General features: G+C 36.8%; 2 protein-coding genes across 2 annotated transcripts; one reads left to right on the forward strand and one right to left on the reverse strand.

Moving 5' to 3' along the window:
- Positions 1 to 1,507: 1,507 nt before the first annotated feature.
- On the reverse strand, positions 1,508 to 2,197 carry LOC124461585 (proteasome subunit beta type-1-like). Its single transcript, XM_047013105.1, has one exon. It carries the CDS (start codon positions 2,195 to 2,197, stop codon positions 1,508 to 1,510), a length of 690 nt encoding a protein of 229 aa, XP_046869061.1.
- Positions 2,198 to 5,000: 2,803 nt separating this feature from the next.
- Positions 5,001 to 6,812, forward strand: LOC6637757 (trichohyalin). The gene is made up of 2 exons (XM_047013106.1): positions 5,001 to 6,419; positions 6,765 to 6,812. The coding sequence occupies exons 1-2, from the start codon at positions 5,001 to 5,003 to the stop codon at positions 6,810 to 6,812; spliced, it is 1,467 nt and encodes a 488-aa protein (XP_046869062.1).
- Positions 6,813 to 19,577: the final 12,765 nt, after the last annotated feature.

Raw genomic sequence — 19,577 nt, forward strand, 5'->3', positions numbered from 1 at the left:
TTATAATTAGATCTATTATGATATGTTTGGTGCTTCTTTCTGAAACTCCAATATGCATACCACAAAAGTAGATCAGAAAGCTTCTCTTATATTTGATGACGTCAAGCTAAACCTTTGACTTTAAAGAGTTAATTTACGACAAGATTTTTTTTTTAATAAATTGCGTAGGATGTGTTTTCACTAAATTTCTTAAGAACATTTTTTCATTTACTCTTTTTTTTTAATTATTAAAAAATAACAAGTAAATATGTGTACTCAAAAGTTTGTACTTAGCAAGAGGAACTTAAAGTCAAGTACTTGGCCTTAATACACATGCTTGCTCATACGCACACACACACACACACACACAGATATGTATATATATATACATATACTCTGCTCTTTGTGTCTGTACGTGCCGATCATAAAGTTTATTTGCTCGAATTTTGTACGGAAGCAAAACAAACAAATAAAAAATAATATTCTAAAATATAAAATATGAAGCCAAAACACAGTGTCTGCGTGTGTGTGTGGGTATGTGTGTGGCATATAAAAAATATAATCATAACACGTTATTTTGCTTTCGCGTTCATTTTTTTTTTTTTTTGCAACCAGCAATTTTTTGGGCGTGTCTGTGGGCGTTAAAAAAATTTAATATTTTAACAAGCGCAAAGCAAAGAAAAATAAGAGATATGCCGAAATACAAACACACAGTCGGCTTCTGTATGTATACAGTGAGTACCGTAAATCTACACACAAGTATTGTATACATACTTATATACAGGATATACAATGAAATACATTTTGCCGCGGCAAATAAACCGCTGAATAACGAAAGCGATGACTTTTGTGGCGAGTTTACGATGTCCGCAGTAGCCCTTTTTATTTTGGGTTGGGTTTGGAATTTGAGAGTAGGGCTTAATTTATATAAACGAAATGGGACACACACAACATGGGCATATTGATTTCGAATGGTGTGTATATTCAGTGAAATTTTAATTTTAAATATGAATGATTATCCTGAACAGAAGTTAAATGTGATTTCAAACAATCAAATTGTCTGATGTACCGTACTATGTGCCATAGTATTAGGTTTTAAATTGGAAACTATAGGAACAAAATCAAACTAAATATCCCTTTTAATACTTCTGATGTTATGGTATTCAATAATCTTTGATGCAATATGTGGCTATAATATCTACTTATCACCCAAATAAAACATGAAGCATATTAATTATCATTCTAAATTATTTCTAAGCAATTAAAAGAGTTCTTCAAATTTATATGATATACTACAATTTTACGAAATTCCTATCTTAAATGTGTCCAATAACAAAGACAAACTTCTGAACAAGCATCAATTACCAACCTATTCCAACTGATTTTCCGCCCGATTTTAGGGTTTTCTTAAGCATTTAAGTTTCCCAAAAAATTTGAACTTTGGAAATAAAACATTAATTTTTTTTAATGCCAAATATTCCTGCGTGGATTATAATTCATTAACAACAAAAAATGAACCACTCTTCTCCTAAGGCAGGGGCAGCTGTTTGAACTGAACGCCCTCTCTGGTAATAATATTTATAAACATACAATTCCCTATAAAAATATCACGGTCGCGAGCTGTCCTGAATGCCTCCATTGAGATTTCCACAGCTTTATCCACAGTCAGCGATGTTGTTATAGCATTCATTTGATCCTCCTCATTACCTTCGAACCAGTCCAAAGTAGGCAATATTATGCGTCCACCAGTTCCAGAAATATGATAGGGTAAACGTAGATAATTACCACTTGGATCATTGAAGTAGACAGCTCCCAGACCATTGGAATCAATGCCAGCAACCACACTGGATACAAAGTACTGACGTGTAAACTTGGTACGTGTTAGCATACTGGCCAACGAATCGGGGCAAACGGGCATTAAGTTGTCCAGTTCATACTTGAGCGAGTAACTGCGTACCAAAGAGAGAAGAGCCAGAGTATCGCACCAACAACCAACCGATCCCAGAACTGTTTGTGGTGAAACATCAAAGAGTTTGCTCTGGCTGCGCATCTTCCGGATATTGAAATCGTTGGTCAAGCGCGTATCACATGCAATTGTAGCGAAATCGTTACCAGCAATGGCCACCAGAGTACCGCCAATATATTCGTGAGGATTGAAGATACTGGCAGATGTAACAGTTCCATTTTCATCGGTGTTGATGGGATAAAAACTATCCATGTTTGAAGAATGTTAGTATATTTATGTTTTATTTTTTTTTTGTACAAAATGCGTAAATGTATTGCCACTAGCAGATTGGAAACGTTGTGAGAAATTCTGATATTCCAAACAATAAAACAATTTTGATATAGACTGTGAAGCCTACGTTGATTTCGATATACTATTTTCTATGGTTTTTCCTGGTTGCTACGATGCTTTTTTATTTGAAAAACTGCGACAAGTAGATATTTTGATGACTATGATTCGATGTGTATGACACTTTTATCTCTAGACAGAAAAAGAAAAGTATAAAACTATACTTATCCAATAAAGAAAAGTATAGGAACTATAAGAAGAGTGAAAAACCTGATTTTACAAAGATGCTTTAAAAACAAAAAAAATTATATTTCTATTCAGATTTTAATTGACAAAAATCTTCATAAAGAGTTAATTTTATTGAATCTACAAAAAAAAAGTGGACAAGTGCCTTATGTCTTTTCAAATTCCATTTTCTTCTCTAATTTTTTAAAAATTCAACTGTTTATCGCTTTATCGAAGTGGGTCATCGATTGTGTATATTATATTGCTACTCATTTCGCTTGTCACATTGCCATTTTGCGTTAAAGAACCCAAACAAATTTTCTACAATTTGTCCCACCTTTATGGTCTATATATAGAGCATAAATCGACCTAATTTGGCAAAAAGTTTCGGTTTGTATTTCATTCTTTTTTATTCTCTCTCTGATTTTGATAAATAAAATTTTGTTTTGGGCACACGAAAAGTCCTTCATTTAATTTAAGCGCCTGCCATACATTTTACTAGCCCACATATTTCATCCTTACTCTCCGCGCATCACCGGGAAGAAAAATGGCGACTGTATACCCAGCAATTTGGTGGTGGCTCCTCTCCTCATCATCAGGCCAAATGCCTCCTTCTTCTGCTTTGGCCCTTTGGCAAATTATTCACAATTTGTCATTTGTCTTTGATTTATTTGCATTTTAAAGGCTTTCAACGGGCGACGACATCGCCGACGTAATAAATTTTGCCTTTGCCGCTGTCTACCTTTTGGTTGCTGTCGACATTGCCTTTTTTTATACCCTTGCAAAAAGGGTATATTAATTTTGGTCAGAAGTGTGCAACGCATAGAAGGAAGCATTTCCGACCATATAAAGTATATATATTCTTGATCAGCACGACGAGACGAATTCATATAGCCATGTCCGTCCGTCCGTCCGTCCGTCCGTCTGTCCGTCTGTCCGTCCGTCTGGATCAACGCAAACTCCTCCTAGACCGTTAGAGCTACAGAGCTGAAATTTTGCATGTAGGCTTGTATATACTGCAGGCGTTGTATATCTCGGATTCAGCCGGATCGGATCACTATATCATATAGCTCCCATACAAACGCCAAAGTCACGAACAGTGACTTTTCTCAATAACTTCGTTGTTTTTTGAGCTATTGTCGTGAAATTTAACATTAGAGAGTTTATTATGCCTATAAATAAGTCTGCCAAATTTGAACAAGATCGGGTGACTATATCATATAGCTTCCATAGGAACGACCTTTCGAAAACAGTGACTTTTGTCAATAACTTCGTTACTTTTAACGCGATTGCTTTCAAATTAAACATTTCTTACTTTAATATATCTGTTAATGACTGTGCCAAATTTGAACAAGATCGGGTGACTATATCATATAGCTCCCATAGGAACGATCGCTCGAAAACAGTGACTTTTCTGAATAACTTTGTTACTTTTGGCGCGATTGCTTTAAAATTCAACTTTTGCCAGTTTTATATATCTGTTAATTAATGTGCCGAATTTGATCAAGATCGGGTGACTATATCATATAGCTCCCATAGGAACGATCGGTGGAAAACAATGACTTTTGTCAATAACTTTGTTACTTTTGACGCGATTACTTTCATTTAAACATTTCTCAGTTTTGTATTCCTGTTAATAATTGTGCTTATTATTTATTACCAAATTTGATTAAGATGGAGTGACTGTATCATATAGCTTCCATAGGAACAATCGGTATTTAACAGTAACTTTTCAAAAAATCAATTTTGCTTTTTTCTATTAGGTTTTACCCTTTAACCCAAAAGTGATTCTTCGAGGGTAAATGAAAAATTATGCAAAGCGTTCGTTTAAAACAAAAACCTATTGTGCATTAGTGCACAGGTTCATTATTATATTCGGTACCTGTAAATCGGAAAAGAGGATGAGGAACTTTCAACCCACAGGTCTTCCGGTTTCTATACCTGTATTTATTGAAAAAGAAAGAATGTTGTTTACCAAATATTTTACCCTTTTTTGTAAATGGGTTAATTGGATTCAGGTAATGACCCACTTAGGTAACACTATGTTCCAATATTAGGTAAACATTTATCTTAAAAAAAGACATGTTGCGCAAAAGTACACGTGTTCAATTACTAAATTCGGTACCTACAAATAGGTAAAAGGGTGTAAGATGTTTTATACAGTTTAAATACCTGAATTTTAGGAGACAATTATATATAAACATTGCACATTTCATTTCCCGTTTAGTCAATTTAAAAAAATTGAGCGTGCAACATCGTGTATTCGAAGTCCAAAATTATACTACTTTTTATTAAAAGTAAATGTGCAAAGTGAAATAGTGAAAACAAGTACCTTTAATTTAAAGTGAATAACAAACAAGTTAACAAACAAAACATGTTATCTAAAGTGAATTACAAGTGTTTAATACCAAATTAAAAGTGTTCTAAAACAGTAACTAAAGTGAATAAATATATTTTTTAACACAACACAACAGTAAAAGGTCGGGCAGCACGGAACCGATACATGGCTACTGTCCGACAAGCCAATGTAGAACAGCGAGAAATTGAACGGCAACTCGACGCTCAGAATCATTCTGAAAGACGCCGCAGCGTACGAGTTAGACTTGAACAACGCCTTCGAAATACGGAATCGCGCCACCAATCTCGTCTTAATCCGGACTACAGTGTTGCAGAACAAGAACGAAACACAGTTGAACGTCGTCGAGCTCGCTTGGATCCAAACTACAGCGCAATTCAGCAGGCACGGGACACTCAAGGGCATAGGCAAGCTCGCCTGGATCCGGAATACCGCGCTGCAGAACAAGGTCGAAACACGGCTGGACGTCGTCGAGCTCGATTGGATCCGAACTATAGCGCAACTCAGCAGGCACGGGACACTGAAGGCCATAGGCAAGCTCGCTTGGATCCGGAATACCGCGCTGCAGAACAAGGACGAAACACGGCTGGGCATCGACGAACTCGCTTGGATTCGGAGTACAGCATAGCTGAACAAGCTCGGAACACTGAGTCCCGTCGGCAAGCTCGTCTGGATCTGGACTACGTTGGCGAGGAACAGGAGCGAAACACAGCCGGACGTCTGGATCCGGGCACCGTTGCTGAGGAACAAGAGCGAAATACAGCAGGACGTCGTCGGGCTCGTCTGGATCCGGACTACGTTGTCGAGGAACAAGAGCGAAACACAGCCGGACGTCGTCGAGCTCGTCCGGATCCGGGCACCGTTGCTGAGGAACAAGAGCTTAATACAGCAGGACGTCGTCGAGCTCGTCTGGATCCGGACTACATTGTCGAGGAACAAGAGCGAAACACAGCCGGACGTCGTCGAGCTCGTCTGGATCCGGGCACCGTTGCTGAGGAACAAGAGCGAAATACAGCAGGACGTCGTCGAGCTCGTCTGGATCCGGACTACGTTGTCGAGGAACAAGAGCGAAACACAGCCGGACGTCATCGAGCTCGTCTGGATCCGGGCTATGTTGCTGAAGAACAAGAGCGAAACACGGCCGGACGTCGTCAAGCTCGCTTAAATCCAAACTACAGCGCTGCTGAACGAGAGAGAAATGCTGAACAACACCGAATAAGGAGGAATAACCCGGTTACAAGCGCCGAGGAACGAACTACAAACACATCGCAAAGGAGAGAAACTCGCCAGCAACGGAGACTACGAGAACAACAAATTCGGAATATGGCAGAGGAGCGCCTTATTACTTTCAGAGGAAATTCAGAAAATCGATTGGAAGCATCTAGAAGGCAATCACAAAGGAATATTGCAGCAAGAGCCGATCGAACAGAAGAAGAACGGGAGGAAGCCAGAGAAAGGGAACGCCAGCGAAGAAGGGAATCTGCAACTACAGTATATAAGAGGAAAATCAAGGAAGGACCAACGGAATGCTGCATATGCTGTGGAGGGACGTGGTTCCCAGACAAGGTACGTGGTTTGCACAAATTATCTATCTCTCTTAAGTTTCCAAATTTAGATGTAGGCAACGCATTTTTTCTGTCAGTTAAGTTCCCTTGTCCGTCCGAAAAATATTCATTTTGCTTAACATGTCACAAAGCCGTTTCTGCCGGCAAAATTCCCACCATTTGTCTTGGTAATGGGTTTGAGTTTTCCGATATTCCTCAATGCCTCCAAGATCTAAAATGCGCTGAAGAGCGCTTTGTATCGCCGCGAATTCCTTTCATGCGAATAATGTCCTAGGCTATGAGAGGCAATGTGGCATCAGAGGTGCTGTGGTAAATATTCCCATATCCGTTCCCGATATTGTTACAGCCCTTCCACGCACATCTGACAATACCCATACTATCCAAGTCCATTTAAAACGCAAGCTCGAGTATAACCACAATTTTATGACAGAAACCATCCGTCCTGCCAAAATTTTCAATGCTGTACAGTTTTTGGTAAATACTGAGCTGTGGAGAAAACATGGCATTACCGTGTCTGAAGATTGGCTTCCTCAATTTAACAATGCAGAGGAAGTTCCTTATATTGCAGACGTAGCCGATAGGTCAGTTGTCGATCAACTTCTTGGTCAAAATAATTCCCTTTTAGATAATCCAAATGTAGATGAAGAAGAAAATTTAAATCCGGGTGGTCAAGAGACTTTGTTGGACAACAATGCACTAGAGCAGAACGCAATCACTAGTCGTATTGCATTGGCTCCCGGTGAAGGCCGCCGTCCAGTGGACTTAACATTGGACGAAGACGCAGAAGAACTGTCCTTTCCTACAATTTCATGTGGCCAGATTTTCAAAGCCAAAACTACATATGTCCGAAAAGCTCGTTCCCAAATCCGCTATTACGATCGTCGTTGTGCTATAGTCCCCAAAGTTCTTTATATGTACAAGCGATACAAGCTTGAGCGAATTAAGAACTCGATATCCATTTGTCTAAGAAAAAATCTGGTCCAAATGTAACAGCAGCAAATATGCGTGATGATTCATATGTGGATAGTTTGGTTCAGCATGACGATGGATATCAAATTCTTAAAGGTTTGCGATCAGCTCCAGCTCATTGGGAAGCTGAAAAAAAGAAAGTTCTTGCCATGATTAGACAATTTGGGTTGCCTACATTTTTTATAACATTATCTGCTGCTGAAACCAAATGGACTGAGCTTTTGGTTATACTTGTAAAACTTTTGGATAACAATATTATTAGTGAAGAGGAAGCGGCAAACCTTTCGAGTTCTGAAAAGGCTAGATTAATTCGATCTGACCCAGTTACCTGTTCTAGATATTTTGATAATAGACTGCGAGAGTTGATGAAACTATTCAAATCTGACATATTTGGAGAATTTGAACGGTCGCACTATTATTGGAGAATAGAGTTCCAACACAGAGGGTCACCTCACTCCTAAGGCATGTACTGGTTTACTGGATCTCCAAAGTTCAACAATGGTAATTCCACCAATATTGAACAGATGGTGAATTTTATCGATAGATTTATCACCACCAATGGAGATGATTCTGAGCTACAAGAAGTGATCCGGTACCAGCGCCACAGACACAGCGCATCATGTCTAAGGGAACTTCGGGGTCAAGAATTTTGTCGGTTTAATATGCCTTACCCGCCAATGCCTCAAACTGAAATATTGTTTCCATTAGAAGATGAAGAGGCGAATATTGATCAATATAAAAACCTTTTCAAAAAAATTAAAGAATACCTAAAGCTCAGCACAGAGGAAGAAGCTATTAGATTTAATAATTTTGAGAACTTTTTGTCCGACCTTGATACTACCTATGAGGGATATAAGCTTGCTTTAAGATCGAGTTTGAAAAAGCCGCAAGTTTTTCTCCGCCGAAGATATTCTGATAGGTTGCTAAATGCTTATAATAGAGATATTTTGGGGCTACACCGTGCAAATATGGATATTCAATTTATCCTAGACGCCTATGCCTGTTGTAGTTACATAATAAACTACATAAACAAATCAAACAGGGGTGTCTCTCAATTGCTTCGTGAAGCCATGGCTGAGATAAGTCACGGAAATATCTTGGTAAAAGAAAGCTGCAACATCTCGGTAACAAATTCATTAACGGCACAGAAATATCAGCACAGGAAGCTGCCTATAATATTTTGGGGTTGCATATGTCTGAAGCAGACAGTGCGGAAATTTTTATTAATACATCCCACCCAGATAAAAGAGTTCGGATGGTTAAGTCCAGAAGAATGCTGGAGGAACTTCCCGATGACTCGACTGATATCTATGTGCCCAGTTTGATTGACCGATATGCTCAGAGACACGCCTCCTTGAGTGAAATATCCTTGGCAGATTATGCAGCTTTTTACGATTTCAAAAAATCAACAACACGGGCAGCAGAAAATGAAAATTACGAAGAAGTTGAAGAAGTCGGTGGCGAAGAAGATGGAACTGAAGCGCGTCCAAATTATGCCCAGATGGATGGAAATGGTTCTGTAAAGCTGCGCTTAAAGCCAAAAATCATTAGATGGCGTCGTTTTAGCTTGAATACTTCACCAGCCGACTATTTTAGAGAGCACATAATGCTATTCTTGCCTTGGCGATGTGAGCATACTGAACTTGTTAGAAATGACAACGAACATACATTCCGGGTTCACAACACCCTAATCAAGCAAAACAAATTGAAATATGATGTGTTCGATGACCTAGACTTGGAAGCTGTACTTGCCGAATTGCAACAAAATACTGAAGAAGAAAATAATTCTGACGAAGTATCTGCTAGTCAATTCCTAGATGATGAGTTCAGGGCTCTAGCTGTACCCAACGTTGATAGAAATTTAAATCTGTTGCAGGATGAAAATATTGAAATCGAGGCCGAAGAAGAAAACGGAATTCGTATAATTAAGCTACCCTCTTTAGTATCAGATAGTGATCTTTGTTTCCTTGTACGCTCACTTAACTTAAAGCAACGTCAGTACTATGCTCATGTCATGCAAAATGTGTCTACCAAGAAAATATTCTATGAGTATGTAGGTGGCGGTGCTGGGGTTGGTAAAAGTCGATTGATTTCTACAATTTACCAAACTGTAACTTGGCGAGCGACTAAATTACCTGGTGCCACCGACTCTGTAAAAGTTCTTCTATGCGCCCCTACTGGAAAAGCTGCTTTTGGTATTGGGGGTCAAACGCTTCATTCCCTATTCTCCTTACCTATCAACCAATCATCTGGAGCCTTAAGACAACTGGGACACGATGCATTAAATACTATGCATTGCAAACTGATTGACCTTCAACTAATTATAATTGATGAAATTTCAATGGTCGGAGCTAAAATGCTATCATACTTAGATCAAAGGCTCCGCCAAGTATTAAGAAACCCTGATATGTTCTTTGGAGGAATATCTATAATAGTATTCGGAGACTTGAAGCAGCTTTCACCAGTTGGAGACAGTTGGATTTTTTCTGAAAGGACGTCTAATCCATACAGTGTTCTAGCTGGAACAAACCTGTGGGATAATTTCAAATTTTTCGAGCTTACAGAAATAATGCGGCAGCGCGGTGATCGCGAATTTGCTGTTGCATTAAATAATATGTCCGAAGCCAATATGACAGAATCGGACATTGAGCTCTTTAAACAAAGAGTTGTCTTCTCAAGTGACGTTCCCTCCGATGCCATACATTTATTTTGCTCAAACGATGAAGTCAGTAATTATAATACTAGGAAACTTGCCCAAATAAATACGGAGGAATTTGTTTCAACTGCAATTGATACTATTAAAGCGACAAATATGTCTACCGCTAATAAGCAAAATACATTAAGGCACGCGCAAAGTATGAAGCAGTCTAAAACTCAAGGCCTTGCCTACTCCTTACATTTAAAAACACAGGCAAAGTACATGGTTACTGTAAATGTGGATACAAGTGATGGTCTTGTAAATGGTGCGACTGGGCAACTTATGCAGATTGATGAAAGCAGTAGAAATGGCTCAGTAGCTATAACAGTTTTATGGATAAAGTTCACGGAAACATCGGTTGGTGCAATCGCTAGATCAAAAATTCGAAATATTCCTGACCCTGAGTGGACTCCAATCCAAAAAGTATCACGGGTTTTCCAATGTGGACGATCAGAGCATGTCTCAATCGATCGGAAGCAATTTCCAGTTGTCCCTGCTGAGGCTATTACCATTCATAAAAGCCAAGGCGCCACATATAGCAAAGTCGCAGTGCATCTACAAAGAAACATTAGCCGAGCTTCGCTTTACGTGGGCTGTAGCAGGGCAACTAGCGCATCGGGCCTTTTCCTAATAGGTGACTTTCATGCTCCAACTAGATTTGGAGCTAGAAATGTTCAAACTGAGCTTGTAAAACTTCGAGGAGAAAAGGCTTTGCATACGCATTATGAATGCTTCATAAACCGTTCGGCATCTGTCACAATGTACTACCACAATGTTGAATCTCTTCGGGCACACTTTGAAGACATAGCCAACGACCAAATAATTTGCTCTGCAGACTTCTTATGCTTAGTCGAAACTTGGACTCTTCCAACTGAAGAGTATCTTCTGGAAGATTTCGGCGTCATAAGAAGAATTGATGGCAATCGGGCTGATGGCATTTCAAAGAATGGAATACTTGTTTTGGCAAAACTTAGTATTTTGCAAAATGTAGAATTTCTTTTTGAGTCTCAAAACCTTACAAATCCGAGACAGGTTTATCAGTCGATTGCCTTCGCGTACTATAATACGTCTTTTCTAATTGTTTATAGGAATTCACAATTCCCTATAACAAGATTTCGTAATGAAATTATGAAGGATGTGGATAAAGTTCGAGCTCTTCGAGCAAATTTTAATGTGGTAGTAGTAGGGGATTTCAATATTTGCCGATTTTCTAGAACTGATCAGTTGGAAGGCCGTCTTAATGATAGGGGTTTAGTTTCTATTTTGAATGTACCAACAACCAAACATTCAACTCAGATAGATTGGGTTTGGGGAACTAGCAATTTACCGGAGGCTATAGCTATGACATACGCTTCGCCGTATAGCCATCATGATGCAATATTTTTGAAATATAGATTGTAAACATAAAGTAGATTAATTTAATTATAGAAATATTCTAGTGTGTAAGATATTGTAGATATACCTCCTCGGGGATTGTGACCTTGTCGTGGTGGGGAGGCTGAGTATGTGAAAACTTTGTGGGACAAAAATTTTACTGTTCAATAAATACTTATCACAGAAACTAGCAACAATCCAATTCTTTTATTTTTATTTTTTCATCATCGATTTCAGCAACAGTGAATAATTTTTACAGACTGCATAAAGTTGCAAGGGTATACAAACTTCGGCATGGACGAAGTTAGCCCCGGCCCTCTGGTTTTTTGCTGTTTTTCATGATTTCTTTTTTTTTTTATACTTAAACACAATTTGTAATACTTACAAACGACATTCAATTTCCACATGGTCTCCAAATACAGGCCATTCACATTTGGATTTTCCGCACGGCATGTTATCGATTTGCCATCGTCGTCTGTGGTCGGAACAAAGCTCAACTCGGAGCGTGTTGAGTTCTTTGATATGTCGTCATGCAGCAAGGAAAACAAGAAAAGAAAAGAAGTTGAGAAAAAAAGAAAACACCATTGGAAAATGGTTCTGCATTAATTAAGTTTCACTCAGACCTGGAGAGGCTTGAGCATTTTTTAAGTCCATGCCAACAAACCGAAATCGAGGTCTCGCGGCAAAACTTTTCCCTTTCCCATCGTTCTTTTTTTGTTTGCAAAATTTGTCAAAATATTTTATGTTTGCAATTTTAAATTTATTGGTATATGTATGTTTTGTGGTGTCTTTGCATGTGTGTGTGGCTAAGTGTGTGTGTGTTATTTTATATTATGTAACAAAGGTCGTCACATAATTAGCTGAGCTGTTATTCTTGTAGTTTGGACGGGTCATAAAATTTCCTCGACGACGCTTTTAAACTGGCGTTAGGTTGTTTAATGGCTGCAAGGCGTGAAATATGCAGATACAAGGTCCTTTGAGAGTTACGATGTGTGTATTTCTGTGTGTCTCTGTGTGTGTGTGTGTGTGTGTGTGTATTGGGCGTTAAAGTGTTTGCAGTAACCATAAGTATTAATTCGCTTTCAAGGATCCTTTTAGTCGTTTAATTTAATGAAAATAATAAAATTGATTAGTTGCATTTAATTTGTTTCCATAATTCTAGTTTATCTTTGTGCGAGAAATCGACAGTTAAATATTCTATTCGAAGAGCATAATTACATTTATATATTTATTTATGTTTTTTTGTTTCTCTAATGGCCAATAAATAACTATTAATTTCAGGCAATTTAGAAAACATTATTAACAAAATATTTAGAAATTAAATAATGTTATTATTCTGCTTTTTATAGATCATAAGTGGATTAATAATGAATAATAAAATCCTTAACCCTATTCTTGACTAATAAATTTAATTAACTTAGTAGCTAACTAAAAATTTATTAGATTGGGATATGACAGTTAGATTCTATAAAGTTTTCTACATAAAGTTTCGTTGACATAATTTGTGTAAGACTTCACAACATTAGGTAAGAAAATAACAAAAAAAATTCGTGTGAATTTCAAAAAAAATTTCTTTTCATAAAATTAAAAATTTTTCTAAGCATTGCAAACTTCTGACTTAAGTTACCTTAGTCCTTACAGTCACCAACTTACAAACTAATTCGTCAACATAAAAACTAAAATAAATCGTCAATTGAAACCTGACGACTGGTCATTTCTTCATACTCTTCCCAACTAAACAATTGAATAAAACTACCAGGCAAATGAGTAAAGTAAGTAAATTATTAAACCATTGGGTAATTGAATGAATTTTTCATAAAAGTTAGAAATTTGACAGGAAATTATATTTTTTGTTATTATATTTTTAACTATTGTATACCTGTATGTTGTACTAACAAATTACTCTATTTTGCATTTCTAGATATTCGAAACTGGATATTAGCCAACTTAAGGTCACTGAACAGTTCCAATGGCTAAAAACAAATCTTTAAATTTTCATTTGGTTTTAACGAATTTGTTTATAAGCTTGAATTTTACACATTCTAAACAAAGTAACTTTAAAAACTTGTTAAGCAAAAATAAGCTTTAGTAGGACAACTTTATACATATACTTCTCATTAGAGACTCGCAAGCTTTGATTATGTTCACTATGTATGTGTGTGTACATACATACCTCCTACAGCAAGAACAACAATGTGTAGCAACATTACTGTCTATGGAAGTCAGAGAACCACACATATATACGCACACCCCCAACCACCCACATGAACAGAAAACATAACATATTAGTAGTAGCCCTAAAGTAGGGTACGAAAACTCATGTTTAACAAGGGATACTGCTACGACTAGCGGCACCAACTATAGCTCAGCTGTGGAAGAACCTTTGCCGCATTACGGCAACTTTATGCTACATGAAAACTACTGAAAAACATTTCCGGTCTTTAAAAACGTGCTTGAGGCCAAAAACGGCAAAGCAATCAGTAAAAGCACAGTTATATATGCACCATATATGCATACATAGAGAGACAGACCTCCAGACAGAGAGACAGAGAGACAGACAGACTGAGGGCGAGGGACATAAACAACCGGGCCAGGACTAGACCCTCAGACATACAAAAATGAATTGCAACAAAATTGCGCTAAAACTCCCATAAATTTGTCCAAAGTTGAAACGCAAAAACAAAAACCAGAAAGCAGAATAGAACAGCAGCAAAAAAAAGAAAAAACCGACAAAAAAAAAATAGAAAAAGAAAAGTGGAAAGCAAAGCGAGTCGAATCGTTTGTGTATTGTGGAGTTTATATCACATTATCTGTGTTTATACTAACCACAAAAGAGGAGAAAGGATAAAGGGGGAGGCCATCTAGGACTAGTGTGAACCACGCCCAGGGACAACAAGTGGGAGGAAATGGTCGGTGTGTTCTCTATGTCTCTGTGTGTTTGTGTGGGTGGGCAAAGAGTTACGAGGTACGTTTGTTTGGCATGACTGTGCAAACACAATAAGTTATCGAGCTGAACGTGAGTCAGTCAACAGCAGCGGCAGCAGCAGCAGCATGACTGTAGAGACCAGAAACTATGTACGTCAATTGCGGTCAGATGCCACCCACAATACAACTCTTACTCACTCACTCACTCACTCACTCACTCACCTTTGTGCGTCGTAATTGCCGTTTTCCCTTGTACCATGTGATGATGGCATTTGGACGAGAGCCAGAGGACTCGCAGGTGACTTCATAACGACGATCGGCAATCATTGAACTGGGTGGCTCTAATATTTTCACCACCAATGGTTTCACTGCAAATAGACACAAAGCGAAAGTGGAATTGCTCTTCAATAATTATGAACAATTTATTTATTGGTGTTTACAAAAGCGCCCCCTTCAATTTATTTTAGTTACTTTTTGTTTACTTTAACAATTTGCAACAATATAATGTGTTCAAGTGTTGAGACTTTCTCTTCTTGTTTTGACATTCGTTCGTGTCTGAGGCTCGTTGTTGTTGGTTCTCTGACATTCGAGTTGACGCCCCAACAGTAGTAGTCCACTTCCATTCATTTTTGTTAACATGCAATTATTTAATGGCTCTGACAATGGTTACATATATGGCTTATAATTAAAGGCTTCAACAAAAAAGAATACATAATGGTAATTATTTTAGCCTCGTTTCCAAAAAGAAGGTGTAGCGAGTAGTAGCTTTTGCAATAGCCGACATAGAATCATTATTTAGGCCCCCCAATGCAATTTGACATAATTTGACTAGGAAATAAATGTCTGTATTTATACATAATTTATTATACTTTTGGCCTTAAATATATTTTCTTTTATTTTTTTTTTTTTTTTGCTAAACATATATTTAACGTGAAGGGAAATTGTAACAAAGAAATTAAAGTTATAACTTTTGAAGAAATTCTTTTGTAAATGCATTGAGTAAGTCTTTGCTATGATCTTGACTTGAAGAGTTGGGCTAAACGATTCAATTTGAGGAACGAGTGAACAAGTGAATGAATAAGTGATTAAGATTATGAACTAACTAATTCCCTGACTTACTGAATCATTGTTCAAGTGACTAACAATGTCACAAATCGTTCGAAGTGGTGGTTTATTTTTAATTTTCAAAGTTTTCTGATTCGAGGTCTTGACTATATTTTCCCTTCGTTTATTAAGTAATCATTGTTGTTGCCTTTCTGATCCTAATCAAGAGCCACATATTTCCCTAGCAGACTTAATCCAACAAAGGCAAGGCTAACTTTACTAGTTTCACTCATTATTTTCAAAATCAAATTGATTAGCCGACAAACGAAAGAAAGAAAGAAATAGAAAAACCACACATTTCGACTTACAGTGCATATCCAGTATGAAGCTCTTCTCCTTGGGCTTATCTAATTGTGTATTCAATGCCTGACATGTGAATACGGAATTCAAATCGTTTCGTTGCACCGATGGCCACAACAGACGATTCTCGATAACATCGCCGGAATTGTGCTCGTTTTGATTGTCGACAAGTAGTCCATTCACCAGCCAACGGACCTGCGGTTGTGGTCGACCTATGTAGGCAGAGATGGTCAAAGATATAGTTAGAAGATACATATACATGTATTTGTATGTGTAGTATGTATAAAGAGAATCAAGTAAAATATATGTGAGTCTATATAGAAAACGAAAAGAAGCAGATGGAAAATCGAAAACGAAACGAAACGAAAAATGGTGCAAATTAAAAAGTCAAGTTTGAAAAAAAAGCAAAAAAAATATATATACCACAAGAGTAAAGTCGGAAAGCAAAGCAAACTTTGTGATATTTTCATTTTCCATGGGTGTTTTTCTAAGCGTTTCTTTTTTTTTTTTTTGTCTTTTCCTTGCTTTCTTTTACTTTTTTTCTGGGCCAAAGCTTTTAAGGAAATTAACAGGAAATTGTCTGGCCGAGCGTAGGGATATATGTAACATATGTATTTCTATGTGTGTGTGTGTGTAGTGTGGAATCGAGTTGAAGATTTGTAGAGAGAGAGATTGGTGTCTACTTACCACCCACAACACGACAAGTGATAACAATATCATCGCCCTCTTGCTTTGGACCCAATTGTGTGCCATTCAATTGACGACCCCAACGGTCCAAGATGAGTGGCTGTTCCGGAAGTACTAAAAAATTATAAAAGACAACGACAACAACAACGATGAGGTGACATCAGAAATGGTATGCATAAAATGGAATTTTCGATTGGCTCTTGCATAGCCTCATGTTTATACTCACTTATTACAGACAAATTGAAACGGAAACTTTGCGTTTGACTTGTGCGAAAATCCACACGACAACGATAAATGCCTTGATCATGACGTTTGATATCCTGCAAAAACGGTTGACCAAAAAGGAAACATGTGATTAGCATGCAAAACAACATTCATTCATTCATATGTACATATACGAAGTTGTATGTATGTAGGTATGCTTAATCCCATTCCAACTACATCCAGGTAGCTGCATTTGTGTGTGGTATATGGGGATATATAATTTTCAATTATTTTGCATGTCTCTGGTTGCATTTGTTCCAGATTTGCTTTTGTTGGCGAACCAAACTTGTGGGTGGGCCATCCTGTCGTAATATGCATTTAAGATTCATATCGAAGAAGTGTGTGGCCAATTATGAGGTCACATTTCAGACTTTGATGACACACACACACACAAGCATATTCGATTTCAATTTGTTGGTTTTTGCTGTCCAAAAAATGTTTCATTTTATGTGAAAGCTTAAACTGGCTCGGTTTCAGTTTTCAATTTGGTTTAATTCTTTGATCTTTTGGTCATTTTTGATAGCAGTATATTTTGGTTTCTTTTCAGTTTGTTATTGGTATTTCTTCATTTTACTTTTTTCACTTGAATTAATTGCTTAGTTCATGGAAACATATCTCGTAAAACAGTGTCCGTAGACGTATTTATTGTTGTAATTTACTTAAGAAATTTTACCTCAATAGTAGGTAAATATAATTACTTTAGGAGACAAAGCTCAAAGTACATTTATCGAATCACAAGGTAGAAATGCTACACCTTTGGGAAGGTGAAAAGAAAGTTCTTTTTAAGACAGTCAACAATTTGTTACAGTATTAATTATAATTATTTGGAAATGTTAAACGGCTCCAAAAAGGTTTGTTGGAAGCTTGATGTGATGTGTGATTGTCATTTAATATATGAATTTATCTATTTAGTTAAGGATTATTTATTTATATATATTTTTTTAACAAATTTTTGTGCAACTTTCTTTTAGTTAATCTATTTCCTAATATCAATTCGTTTAAATGCCAGCTGAATTTGTTTAAAAATTAATTTAGAATCAGCAGTCAGAAGGAATTGACTGTAGTTTTTTACCAAAATCAAAAGAACTACTTAACATTTTTTGAAAATCGTTATTAACTTCAACCTAACTCTAATAATAGTTATGTTAAACATAGATTTCCCTTGTGTGTGTGTGTGTGTGTGTGTGTCTATTACTTTTGTGTCTTTATGACTTTTCTATATCTATAACTTAACTGCCAGACACTCATAAATATCATTGAGTTAATTGCCTGGCTAATTGAAAGGCAATTAAAATTCATTTATAAGCTCCACCCAAAAAAAAAAGACTACGCCGCGTGGAAGACAAGGTAGAGCTCTTTCATTCTTAGCACATAATTCATAAGTAACAATTTGCCATTTACGTATTATGATGATGGTTTATGCAACTGTGCGAACCTTTTCGTGTGCAGTTCACATTCATTTTCTCAAAATGCAGCTCGTTAACAAAAGCAACCCTCCCAGACCATTCAAACCGAGCCAAGCCTTCAAACTCCTGCTGCTGCTGCTTAACTTACTTAAGACCCTAACTAAGTTGGCCTTTAAAAGTCAACTATGTTTGGGCCTAAGACAAGCCAAGCCATTGGTAAGGTGAGAGCAATTGAAGTAGCTTATATATACACACACACACACAGCCAAACAAACAAACTCATACAAATACATATTGCATAAGTACGTACATTTGTACGTTCAAGTGTGTATGTGTGTGTATCTGTGTATTGCATGACAATAACGGTAAATCAAGTTATCTGTAAACATGCAAGACATTAATAAACATTTCGCGTGCGCGAGGCAATTTAACAACTTTTGATATCTAAATTTGTTTTCTACCTTCTTTTTCTTTTTGCCTCCTCTCTTTTCTTCTCTCCCTCTCTCTCTCTCTCTCTCTCTCTATCTCTTTATCTTTATCTCTCTCTCTCTCTCTCTCTGTTTCTCTTCTTTCTTTTCTATCTCCATTTGTATATATTCTGTCACTTTCTGTTTTAGCCAGCTACATTTTTATTTTACAGATTTTTTCATGATTAAATTTATAACAAATTTCATATGATTGCATTTGCTAATGTAAGTTTACTTTAACTAATTTTTCGATTTGCATCAAATTGACATTTAGTTATCCATTTTTAAATACACTCAAATAAAGTATAGCAATATAAATAATAAATGATGTACGATTAACTGAAATTCTCATATTTTCGTTTATTCTTAGTTCCACTATCAGTTTAATATTTTCTATGCAATTATAAATATACTTTATATAAGAAAGCATAATTTTGTTAGATTTTCTTCTAGATTTGATAAGTATATATATGTAAGTCAGTCAAAGTTTAGGGAAAACCAGCAATAGCTACAAATTTCCATTAAAAATATTTCTTAGTGTAGGGTATAACAGTATTTTCCATCATGTCAGCGAGATTTAATTTGCTTTTTGTATTTTTTATATTTCTATCAGCCGCAGAATATAGAATATTTGATTGCAATTTGTACACAATTTATTTATTTTTTCCGATCCGCTCTTCTTTTTTCATTTCATTTTCTGTATTATTTTTTGTGATACATTTTCATTTATATTTGATTCATTTAAAAAATGCAAAACTTTAGTTTTGTTTTTTTTTTTTTTGCTCTGGCCCTGGATTTAATATTATATAGGTTTACATACATATATTGTGGCACAATCGCATTTATATAGTAAATCTCACCTTAATTTTCAATGTTGCTGGCTGCGAATCAAAATGAAATTTGGCACGTGAGCCAAAAACCTCCGGGGCTGTCCAATGTCGGGGCTGGTCTCTGGCCTCTTTATC

This window comes from Drosophila willistoni, unplaced genomic scaffold, assembly GCF_018902025.1.
Source record: "Drosophila willistoni isolate 14030-0811.24 unplaced genomic scaffold, UCI_dwil_1.1 Seg535, whole genome shotgun sequence".
In the NCBI taxonomy this organism is placed as follows: domain Eukaryota; kingdom Metazoa; phylum Arthropoda; class Insecta; order Diptera; family Drosophilidae; genus Drosophila; species Drosophila willistoni.

Bases quoted from the DNA above. Each gene is read 5' to 3' on its own strand.
- LOC124461585 (XM_047013105.1), bottom strand. From the start codon at position 2,197: ATGGATAGTTTTTATCCCATCAACACCGATGAAAATGGAACTGTTACA.
- LOC6637757 (XM_047013106.1), top strand. From the start codon at position 5,001: ATGGCTACTGTCCGACAAGCCAATGTAGAACAGCGAGAAATTGAACGG. The intron at 6,420-6,764 runs GTACGTGGTTTG...ATATTGTTACAG, and splicing joins GGACGTGGTTCCCAGACAAG to CCCTTCCACGCACATCTGAC.